The 12,539-nt window shown below is 29.3% G+C and overlaps 1 protein-coding gene and 2 non-coding genes across 3 annotated transcripts; 1 reads left to right on the top strand and 2 right to left on the bottom strand.

Annotated features, from left to right (window-relative positions):
• Nucleotides 1-2,263: 2,263 nt before the first annotated feature.
• TRNAT-AGU (transfer RNA threonine (anticodon AGU)) lies at nt 2,264-2,337 on the top strand. Its single transcript has one exon. It is a non-coding gene; the product is annotated as a tRNA-Thr (tRNA).
• A 2,391-nt stretch (nt 2,338-4,728) lies between these two features.
• Nucleotides 4,729-4,800, bottom strand: TRNAC-GCA (transfer RNA cysteine (anticodon GCA)). Its single transcript has one exon. It is a non-coding gene; the product is annotated as a tRNA-Cys (tRNA).
• An 805-nt stretch (nt 4,801-5,605) lies between these two features.
• On the bottom strand, nt 5,606-12,052 carry LOC118439547 (DNA (cytosine-5)-methyltransferase 1-like). Its single transcript, XM_035861223.2, has 15 exons — nt 11,117-12,052; nt 10,671-11,034; nt 10,269-10,595; nt 9,991-10,143; nt 9,455-9,914; nt 9,193-9,386; nt 8,705-9,122; nt 8,270-8,587; nt 8,041-8,192; nt 7,615-7,949; nt 7,420-7,531; nt 7,192-7,341; nt 6,951-7,114; nt 6,611-6,848; nt 5,606-6,533 (listed from the first exon to the last, which is right to left on the bottom strand). Exons 1-15 carry the CDS (start codon nt 11,875-11,877, stop codon nt 6,270-6,272), a joined length of 4,410 nt encoding a protein of 1,469 aa, XP_035717116.2. The 5' UTR covers nt 11,878-12,052; the 3' UTR covers nt 5,606-6,269.
• Nucleotides 12,053-12,539: the final 487 nt, after the last annotated feature.

Genomic DNA, 12,539 nt, shown 5'->3' with positions numbered 1-12,539 from the left:
CCCTCTTTTGTCTTTCTTTTCTTTTCGAAATTATTTCGATTTTCTGTCTCTCTTTCGAATCTCTCTCTCTCTCTCTCTCTTTCTCTCCCTCTCTCTCTCTTTCTCTCTCTCTCTCTCTCTCTCTCTCTCTCTCTTTCTCTCCTTCTCTCTCTCTTTCTCTCTCTCTCTCTCTCTCTCTATATATATATATATATATATATATATCTTTACTTTCAGCATAATTGTATATTTCCACTTTATGAAGTATTCGTATGATTTCAAAAGGACACTTTCACTGTTCAACTATTCTTTTTTCCATTCGAACGTACAATTAAAAAAATACGTACGAAACGCCTACGTGATATCATTGATATTAGACTTAGTCCGAATATTATATTTCATTACATTAAAATTAAATAAAGAAGATAAGTCGAAAGTTGAGAAATTCGAGATGAGTTAAACGCTCTCTAAGTCCATTTATGTTAATGTACGATTTAACAGAAAATATAATTTAGTAACGTCGCGCATCTTGTTCCGTCCTTTTCAATTCACTTCGCCAGTCGCGGACTTCTATACATTTTCATTCTTTCTCTTTCTTTCTTTAAGAGAAGGTAGCACGATTTGTTCTCTTTCTCTTTCTCTTTCTCATATACATCCTGTCTTCTTCAACCTCCCCGTAGTTTCCCTCGGAAACCATAGTGTTCAATGTAGCTGAAGACACGTGTATGTGTAACACGTGTTGCGTGTGTGTATAGGTGAGTTAAACGCGTGCGAGAAGGAGAAACGATGACATATGCAGAGCTCGGCTATCTCTATATTTTACTCGAAGCTATTCGCGAGAATTTACGATGTTCAAAAAGCTTCTCCTCTCGTTCATCCAACCTCGCCCCGACGTTTTCCTCTATCTACATCTTTCTCTCTCTCTCTCTCTCTCTCTCTCTTTATATATGTTTTCCCTTCTTCTTCTTCTTCTTCTTCTTTTTCTTCTCTTCCTCTTACTTTTTCTCTTTCTCTTTCCCTTTCTCATCCCCATTCTTATTCTCATCCTCTTCGTCTTATAGACCTAGACTTTCTCCGAATTTCCTGTGAATTTCTTCTTCTCCATCCTTTCTTTAACTTCTTTTGCTCCATTTATGCTCGCACGTCCTTCTCTCCCTTTCTTCCTATCCTTTTTTCGTCTTTCATTCTTCGTCATTGTTTTATTTTTAAGACTTCCTCTCTCTCTCTCTCTCTCTCTCTCTCTCTCTCTCTCTCTCTCTCTCTCTCTCTCTTTCTCTCTCTCTCATTCATTTCTTCCCTTCTTCTTTTCTTTTTCTTTCTCTTATTTCTACCTTAACGCGAAATTTGTTCCTTATTTATTACGTTTTGTTAGTGAAATAGGTACGCGAAACTAAATAAACATTATTTCGAACGAAGGATGATACTTTATGGATTTAAAAAAATGAATACTTATGCGTTTATAAAATTTAATTTCACAAAGATCAATAAAAAAATTTGACAATTATTTGTAATAACGATAAAGATAATATTATAATTCTTATAAATTTTTTTAATAAAATAATTTTCTCTTTTATTATTTCCAATAACTTTAATAAAAATTTAATTGCATTTCTAGATTTATCATATATATCTTTCAAATCACGTTATGGCTACGTGTCATTCGTGATTTTTGCGGATTCAAAGCCAAATCGTCGGACAAAAGGTTGAAATCCGAACGCATGGAGCAGTCTCTTTGACGATTAAATTGAGATATACGAGAAATGTTCAGTCGAAACTGCAAACGGAATATAATATTACTTTATCTCAATAAAGGCCTTGATTATGATGTCTCTCAAACGAAGTCCATTTCCACGTGTAAATAAGAACTTGAAAGGAAGAAAATCGAACGAGCGTCCCTTTGGTAACAATGACTAATGAAAAATCTGAATGAAACTTACGAAGTTTATTTATTATTTATTAAATCATTCTTGGGAGAAATGAAGCTTTTTTTCTGGTCGTTTTTAATTATGTATCTACATATCCGTTTAAACTTCCAAGTTTGAGAGAACTCGGTCTCGTAATCTATGCTCAAAGTAACATTATTTTAAAATTCTTCATTAGAAAAAAGTAAAGAACGTAAAAGATTCAATTTATATGAGAACTTTGTGATATTAAATTTTTTCTTTATGAAATATAGCAAGTATCTAGTAATCAGTATAATAATTATATAATTTAATTAAAAAGTAGATTATATCTAATGATATAAAATAATAGAAAATAAAATATGAAAATTCATTTCGCAACTGGCGCCGTGGCTTAGTTGGTTAAAGCGCCTGTCTAGTAAACAGGAGATCGAGGGTTCGAATCCCTCCGGGGCCTTTGTACATTTCAAATGTACGATGTTTTTTTTATTGTGCGGCGAGCATCTTTTTTTATTTTCTTTAATTATCTCTTTAAATTTATTTTTTTATCTATACGTAAATATGAGTTATTTGTAATAATGAATATAAAAGATAAAATTGTATTTTATAAAAATTAACTTAATAGCAACGTTTTAATATAAATTATATATAAACAATTAATGTAATGTTATTTTTTCAATAAGTATATATATATATATATATATATACATATATATATCAAGTAGATATAAAAAGGGTGAAATCTGAGAACGTTGAAGTTATCATGGTTGCGGTTCGTCTGTAAAAGAACATTCTATATAATTTAAGTAACACGAACAAACCAATTAGATGGTTAAGCGAGCAAGCCCCCATGAAATTCAATTGTCTTCGCCCCATGCGTCTCAGGGCTAACCACCCTTATATTTTCATCCCTCTCCAGGAAGACCGTGCAAAGAGCTCCAACGGTCTTAGAGAGTTGCTATTAAGGTGTCAGTTGAATTAGATCTCTAGCCAGTTTAGGGTGACTTAACTGATAGCGAGATATGCTGGTATTGGGTGTGCTTTTCTCCTGGAAATTCTTCTGGAGAAAAAAAGATTCCTGTAACTATAAGCTTATTAAAAAAGTACGACATATTACATATACTTTCAATTATATATATATATATATATATATATATATATATATATATATTCTAATCTAATCCATATAGAAAAAGAGATAGTTAATTTTTATCGAACGAACAAAAAAATCGATCGACGTAATAATAAATTATTGTTTACAAACGCCTGAACGTCCATAAATATTTTATACTTTTTACCAATGGCCATAAGGTAAAGTCGAGGAACCCCTATAGGAAAAAGTGCATAAATCCCTAAGGGGGGAATTATTTTCTATTGGATCAACGAGTGTATTAGTTTTTCGAACTCAGATAGTTAGAATATTTTTACATTATCTTGACTCCGTGTTAATACAGTTTAAAACATTTGATCTTTATCTTTCTCTTCTCGAATGGACATTTAACTGATTTGATCAGATGAATTGAACGATTAGATGGCAGACAATTTTCAAATATCTTTCTTTATGTCTTTTCACTCTTGAGAAGAGTACGTGAATGGGTATCATGAATAATGTGATTGCCAATGAGCTATGTGGACAATCCCTAAGTCTGGTGAATCGACAGGATGGATTCAGGGATCAGAAGCGATCATTGCTAACGGTAATGGCGGATTATCGTTGGCACATCTGTCATTTGACTTAGCGATGATCTTACTGTAGGGAAACTTTGTCTGGCAAATGAGCTAACTAACACAAAGAGCTAAATGATTTCATTTATTGAAACATGTAAGTGATCAGCATCGAATTAACCGATTCGAATGCAATATAGTAATAGAAATTTCATCGTGTTAATCGTTAATTCTTTTTATCGAATATTAATCTAATAATGAAACTCTTATAAAAATTGTTTAAATGTAAACAATTTTTACTATGGAAAAATATGTGTATATATATATATATATATATATATTTTTTTTTTTTTTTTTTTTTTTTTTTCTTTAATTCATCTTAAATTCAAAGAAAAAGAAATGATGAGAATGAATGCACGTATACCTACTACATAGTTGAAGCAAGCAGGCCGTATGGAAGAATACGATGGACATACATTTTACTTGGCCATCGGCCAATTGGCGCGATCGTTCCAAGCACTGCGGGCATTCCATGGATTCGGTGAATATTTAGTACGGCTTACGGATTTAACGCTTCCTGTCAAAGTATGCGGTTCGCACTTACTCCGTTTATCTTCTGCGGTCGGTGATCTTTTGGATTAACCAATCATCCCTACATCTCTGCACGTTGAAACTTCATATCAATATCTTACATCGATTTCGTTTAAAATGCTTCTAACTTAATTCTCTTTCGTTCTCTTCGTTTATCCTTCGTTCTCTTGAAATATTTCTTAAATCCCGATTTATACATACAATTAATTAATGAATTTAATAAATAATTCCTGTATGCGCTCATTTTATTCTTTAATATTAAATTGAAACAAGAACATTATTAATAAAAGATAATTATTAATAGAAGGAACTAATTATAATAGATCTGTTATATATATATATATATATATATATATATATACATATATGTTATATATATATATATATATATACATATATGTTATATATATATATACATATATATATCTATTTACACATATACACATACGTATTATTGATTCGGTATATTAAGATTATTAATAAAAATAAGAAAATTAATGATAAAAATAATATAATAAAGTTATTTTAATAGAAGGATATAAAAGCATAATATTCGTGTTAGATACATGATAAAAGAAAAAAAAAAACTCAAAGGGGGCACCCGGGTTTGAACCGGGGACCTCTCGATCTGCAGTCGAATGCTCTACCACTGAGCTATACCCCCGCTGTTATGTTTTTCTACATAAAGAGTTTTGTTCATCATTACTGAAACAATTTTTATTATATTATAATTATTTTTCATCAACGTTGAATTCTTTCGGTAATTAATATATATGACAGATATAGTTTCTGTAACTTAATTTTTTTAAATAGAAAAAAAAAATGAATGAGATTAAAACTTCAATCGATATTCTATTTCTATTATTATTCTCTTGATTTTATTCTCGAAATATTTTTTTCACTTTAATATCATTGTTTCCCACAAATTTATATCTCATGTGATCATAATTATATTTATATTATATTAAAATAGTAACGCGATTAGAGACAGAGAAAGAGAAAGAGGGAGAGAAAGAAATAGGTGAAAGTAAAAATAAAACTAATAGAAAATATTATTTTTATTATTTGAATTTTTTATTTGTTATATTGGTATTATATGTATATATGTGTATGATATGTGTGAACAGTACGCTAATGTAGATGGCGCATATATCGAGCTTTACGCTCAGAAAAACACTGGGAATGTACAATACTTATGAAAATTAAAAAAAAATTCTCTTTTCAATAATTATTCTGTGTTATTTATTCTTTTACATTTTTCTTTTAATCAGAATAGTCAGAAGAAATATAATATTTTATATTTATTTATATCTCTTAGTTTAATTACGATATATACGTTTGATGTACTTTTTGAAAAAAAAATTATATATATATATATATATATTTTTTTTTTTTTACACATATTTTCTTTATATAATTATCATTAATATTGTACATTTTAACAATATATGTTTTTATAATTTATATAGAGGATGGACCATTTTATTTTGAGGTTAGATAATAAAAAGATTATAAAACTAAAAAAGTATTTACTCATTTGATTTTTATATCTAACAAATCGTAGTGTTTATTTTTTTTTTGTTTATTTGGTCCTTAGCTCACATATTAACTCCAATGTAATGTGTATACCAACAGTTTGAGTGCAATATACATAAAATATAAGCTTCAATTATATTTTCCTTATGTTATGAAAAACCACTACTCAATAAATATTATCTATATAATGTTATTTTCTTTAACGTTTATATTTATTTTTCCTTCTGAACTATTTGTATTCGTAACAATTGTAAAAAATGTTCATCTCAATCTATTCTATATAGCTATATAATAATAATTTCAATAAGTATAATTAAAAACACATAACACATAGAAAAGTGTATGAAATTCGAACATTTTAAGTAACATTTAAGTAATCATAACATATAATAGTAATACAGTATGTAAGATGTTTGAACATTTTTTTTCCATAGTATAAAATAAGACATATATCTCATAATAATAATCAAATGAATACTCTTACTGAACACGTTGCATTAATACCCATCACCAACTCAGACATATTTTTGTAACTAAGTTTGTGCATATCTGTCAGTTTTTTCAACATTTCATAAATACATTATAAGTTTACAAGAATTAGTCCAAGATAGGTTCATATTTGAATTCCTTATCTTCTATATCCTCTCTTATTAACGATTGGATTGTTACATCCTTGTTCTTTAAACACTTTTTTATTTCCTGACCTATTGCTGTACCTAATGGTGGTGGGACGGCATTGCCAACTTGTCGATGTTTATCTAATATATTGCCATAAAAACGGAATGAATCAGGAAATCCTTGTGACCTCGCACATTCCCTTACACTTACTACTCGAGTTTGTTCTGGATGTAAAACGCGACCCTATAAATTTGATTAATAAACATCATGTTATTATCCCAATAGAAATTCTTAAAATTTAATATATTATCAATGTTCACCTGTTTTCCCATTGGTTCTGGATTCGTAATGGTCGTACCAAAAAATCCATCCCATTCTAATCGTCCATATAAACCTGCCCAATGATTATGACGATTTGCAGTATGTGGTAAACACCATGGAATTAAAGTATTATATTGTCTGTCTATAGGATCACACGTTTTGCCAGAACAACTGCATACACCACGGTATGCACCAGTTGAACTTTTGCCTGCTTTCTTATCATGATGAGTATATTCTCTTTAAGAAAATCAAATAAATATGTAGATATATTAACAAAATATATATATATAAATGTAAGGAGTCTGTGGAGAAAACGAAAGTCGTATAAAAAGTACATACAATTTTTTTGAGTATGTGCCATCACTTAAACGAACTATGATATTAGGCAAATCACGCCAATCAGAACCACTTGCGGTAGGAATATGTGCTATTCTTGCTTCTACGAGTGGTGCCATGTCTTTACATATATGATCCCTTAGAATTGAATCTTGTACTTTTCTCATCTGAAAATAAAGTAATAATAAATATAATAACAAATTCATCATTTCACTATTACAAATTTGTTTATAAATTAACTTACTTTTCTTTGGAAATATGAAATTGGTTCATCCCCATAAGACATTTCTTCTTGATTCCACCCATTCCTAATATTAGGTAGATCAGACATAGCATCGCGAACACTAATTGTTCTGTAAGGAGCCGATTCTGTCCAATCACAATTTGAAGAATACTACAAAATATATACAATGATTGTTAAAGATCCAATATTGCGATATATATTGTATGCTTTCTAAAACATTAAGCTTACTTTTTTGTTATCAACAATGACACTCAAACGACACGCACGTTTGCTAAATACATGTGTTGGTTCTGGATATTTAGGAAGCATTTCTCCAGGAGCTGCCGCCAAAATAATTAATCTATAACATTAGTATAGAATACAAGAACATTTTCATTTATTTTCGATTAAAATCAATTGTTTAGAAATTGATGTTTTACTAACCTTCTTCTTGTTTGTGGAATACCATAATTTCCAGCTTGAAGGATACCAAATGTACACTGATAACCCATTCGAACGAGACATCTTAAAGTAAGTTTAAGCACCATACTTCTTTTAAATGAAACGAAATTTCGAACATTTTCCATTATAAAAAATTTCGGTCTATAATAATCGCACCAAGATAAGCAGGATACCACTAAAGAATTTTTGAACAAAGAATATTGACGCGAATTAAATCGATTCATGCCACTGAATCCCTGACAAGGTGGCCCACCACATAAAAGTTCCACTTCACCTTTTTGAGGTAATTGTTGTGCATTATCATCACAAATTTCACCCTAAAATAATATATTTTTATTTATTATATAAATTATTTATATTCCTTATATTTTTCCCATAATTTTTTGATAATAATTCAAACATACTAACATTAATAACTCTTCGAAGCAATATATTACAGTCTTCAGAAAATACAATTGCCTTAGGATTATTAAGTTTATATGCGCATGCTGCAGCATCTTCTTTTTCCACAGCCCATTTATTTTCAGCTATACCAGCTTGATGTAATCCTTCGGATAAACCTAAAAATCATAATAACAAATTAATTCACGATAACTTTAATTTCTTAAAATGTAAAATAATTTTAATCTATATTTACCACCACAACCAGCAAAAAGATCTAAAGTTCTCAATGGTTTATCTATTTTGTTATAATCAATAGGTTTGTCAATAAACTTCTTTGTTTCACTATTCTCTGATTTTTTACCCTTTCCTTTACCCTTGCCTTTACCAATTTTACCAATATTACTAGCCTGATAGGATGGTTCATCAAATGTTTTTTCTGAAGCATTGTAAGCTTGTGTAAAATAAAAACGATATGGACCTTCTGAAGACCATTCTTGTAACGACTTATCTAAATTTTCTGAATAGATCAAATAGCATTTTCCAGTTACTTCAGAGAATTTCACATTACACACTGAAACGAATTAAACCATATATATATATATATATATGGTGTATATATATACATATGCATATATACATATAAACCATAAAATATTTTCTATATGCAGTAAAATTTATATAAATTTACCTTCATCGCTCCAAAATAACATGTTTAAATCAGCTTGATGCATTAAATTAAGGCCTTTGTGTGTATTCTCTGGTCTATACAATTTATTTACTTTAATCCAGATATCAGAAGAAGCAACTAATTTATTAGTAGTAGTAACGTATATTGTATTTATATATCCAATATGAAAAGGTTCAGGCGTATCATAATTTGAACCCTTTACGTGTTCTGATGATTTTCGATAATATTCTGGATACATATCTTCATCTACCTTTCCTTTTTTTGGCTTTAATATAGTATGACTTGTGATTGTATATTTAAATTTTATAGCACTTGGTGATAAAAATACTGCACTTCCAACTCTAAATTCTTCACCTTTATATTTAATTACACCATAGATCACTTCTTTGTTATTTCTTTCTTCTATAAATTCGAAAACCTTGAAAGAGAAAATAATTAGTAATCGAAAAGAAATATTTTCATCTTGTATTTTTAAATGTTTTTCATACCTTGGGTGTATAATAATATTGCAAGTCGGTAAAACGTACACACGCAGGACAAAAGCGATGACTAATATCCTTTCGCGGACAAATAGAATCTAGAGCAGGATCTTCAAATCGGGCAGTTTCAGAAGTATACCGTTTTTGATAAAAGAATGATTTTTCATCTTTGACTTCATTTTCTAATGCTCGATCTGAATTACCTAAATTACATTTGACATTAATTTATGTCATATTGATTTATTTCAATGATGAAAAATAAAATAATTACCTAATTCAGACCAATCCGTTGGTTTCCTTTTATAGATAACAGTAGTTCTACATTTGATAGAGGTGAATGGTATATTATCACATTCATCCAGTGCAAATAATTCTAAAGGATCAGATGTTTCACCAAGAACTGTGTCACTACCTCTGCGAAACCAATTTGCATGACATAGTTTAGCACCGTTCTTATCTTGCCACATATATATAACTTTGGCAATTTGTAATGGAACAGTTGGATCACTTGATTCAATAAGGACACAATCATTAGCTCGAATTTCTTCATCTATTAATTTTACTGCTTCATAAAATGTTCTTCTACCATCCTCTGCAACAGGTGGTCCTATCCATTCTATTTTTTTATCAACATGTTTGAATGCTTTAAGAATCATTTTTTGAGTAATTTTTGTGTCTTCTATAATAATATCAGCTAACTCATCATCTTCAAGATCAGAGTCATCTGCTTCCTGCAAATGAATTAATTTAAATAATATTTTAAGAAATTACATATTAATCTTTTGGTATTAATATCAATATAATTACTTGAATGGCCATATTTGGACATCTTCTTCTAACACATGCTTGTTTATTTTTACCAGACCCACCAAACTTCGTCATATCCTTACACGCAATGCAAGTTCCACAATCAGATTGTTGGCAAGCTTCACATACTCCACATCTATGTCTCCTAGGACCCTATGTGTATAACAATTATGTAATGTATAAAAGCTTTGCTAGTAAAAAAAAAAAAAAAAAAAAAAAAAAAAACAAAAAAAAAAACAAAAAACGAACAAAAAAAAACACTTCTACTATATACATACAATCACATCTTTTTCATCATCCTTTGCTAATTGATCAGCGAAAAATGTTTCAAACGTATCGTTAACCAAATTTGTTGTTGTCGCTTTGGTCCAACTAGGCTTTTTCACTTTTTGATGCTTCTGTTGTACTCTACGCATTGCAGCTTTTTTACCAACCGTTACACCAGCCAAAGATACTAAAGCTCTCATACACGCATTTGTAATTAATAATGTATCTTCTGGTCCAGCTGAGGCATCTAAAGAAATAACTTGATCACAGATAAACTGTGCATGTCGAAGTAAAGCATCTTCTGTAAACTTAGATAAACCTTTTGGTGGTACTATAGTCTGAAATATAAATATAAAGTTAATTTATTATTTAATTGTTATAATAACATTAAAATATTTAAATTCCAAACACACCTGAAGTTTGTTTAATAAGTCCTCATAAGTTGGATTAATTTCATCTAATAAAAATTCTATAATAATTTTGCTCATATAGATCTTTTGTCTTATACTATCCATAAAAGGTGCATATGCTTCAGAAGGTTCCATTAAAATGTATTCTGCGAATGGTGTGGTAAAGCCTATAAGAGCTAATTCTCCTCCATCAAATCCAGAAACCCACCATTCATTTATTGGTCCCATATCCTTTGTAGGAACTCCTCCTTCTAGACATGCACTTTCTTCATAAATAGCTTTCATATATCCAGAGAAATATAATACTACATTTTTTTCAATCAAACCAGTATCAAAAGGACACAAGTGACCATTTTTGTCATACACACTGAAAAATTATAATATAAATATATTGATTTAATATTGTACAAATTATTTTGTATGATAATAATGTAATACTTTTATGTTACCTAAAATATGTTAATTTGTTTTGTGGCCTTTCATCACTTTCATGTATGATAGCCTCTTCTCCCGTAAATAAAGATAATCTTGGATCAGTCAAAGCAATAAATTCTTCTACAGCTCCATTAGGATGACCCTGGTACAACTTCATTTCATCCGGAATTAATTTTTGACGACAATATTCACACTTTTGCGGTATATCTAAACTTTTTTTAATTTGTGGCTTCATTTCAGTTATATTATGATTATTATCCTCGTGCTTAGGTTTTTTAGAAATATTATCAGGTTCATCATTTACAGTTTCATTAGATTCTATACTTTGTATCTTAATGATAGATTCAGGAATTGATTCATTTTTACTTTCAAAAGATTCAAAAGATTTTTGTTCATTATTTATTATAGGTTCTTCTGAACTTGTTTGCTTGGTAAACCTTTTCCAATAGGCTTGTAATTTTTCACTTTTATTAATATTCTTTTTATTCCTACTTGGGCTGAGCATATTTTTATCACTGACATATTTTCCACTACGTAGCTTTTTCCTATCATTACCTACATCACATAATGCATTGTTGATAGAGAGCGGCACACAACTGTTTTCAATATCTTTAATATTACTTTCGTGATTCTTTTCTATATGCGAATTTATCTCATTAATATTATTCTCCTTGTAAATACTTCTTTTCAATGACAATCTATGACCATCAAGATTTTCAATTTCTGGATGATTTTCCTTTTCACTATTATCTCCATTAGAAACGATAGTTAACATTTTAAATAAAAACTTGTATTCACTTTTTTAAAATACGTATTTCCTTTCACGTGCAAATCTTACCATAAATGTCGACTATTTCTGACTGTAGTGTTGGATGCGATAGCATTTTCTCACGCTTTTTCACAATATGTAGCATAACCTTTGCAACAAAGTACCACCAATACTGCCGCCAAAAATCTTAAGTGTAGATTTACAATCCATTTTCTAAGCAATGAATCGACCAATCATAGTTTTTTTTTTTTTGTTTTTCTTTTTCTTTTTACACTATTCTGAATAAATGCACTATGGCATAAACCATCGAATTGGAAACTAGGGAAACTAATTATAAGGAAGATAATGTAATTGGAAGGAAATATTACTTTTTCCCGACATTATTATCGACATGAGAATCGAGCTAAAATCAGACGCCATTTTAAAATTATTGTTAACAAATGAAAACCAATAATTAATATAAACTTTTAATGAATCATTTTAAAAAATAATGTCTATTATTTATGATAAATTTAAAATTAAGATTAAAATTTTATTTCTATATTATTATACATATAAAATTATATGAGTAATCATATGCATATGAAAATAATGCAACGTTATTGTTAATGTTAATAAATTATATCAAACAATAATTTCTTCTTCACAACGTGTAAATTATCACAATG

This window comes from Vespa mandarinia, chromosome 2, assembly GCF_050613455.1.
Source record: "Vespa mandarinia isolate Hongniang chromosome 2, ASM5061345v1, whole genome shotgun sequence".
Classification (NCBI taxonomy): Eukaryota; Metazoa; Arthropoda; class Insecta; order Hymenoptera; family Vespidae; genus Vespa; species Vespa mandarinia.
The sequence above is the reverse complement of the archived record's forward strand: the minus strand, read 5'-3'. Positions and strand labels throughout refer to the sequence as shown.

What these genes read in the sequence shown, in the direction of transcription:
- LOC118439547 (XM_035861223.2), bottom strand. Translation starts at nt 11,877, where the DNA reads ATGTTAACTATCGTTTCTAATGGAGATAATAGTGAAAAGGAAAATCAT. An exon ending in AACGGATTGGTCTGAATTAG is followed by an intron (nt 9,387 to 9,454) that starts GTAATTATTTTA and finishes AATGTAATTTAG; the next exon opens with GTAATTCAGATCGAGCATTA. An exon ending in TGCTTCGAAGAGTTATTAAT is followed by an intron (nt 7,950 to 8,040) that starts GTTAGTATGTTT and finishes ATATTATTTTAG; the next exon opens with GGTGAAATTTGTGATGATAA.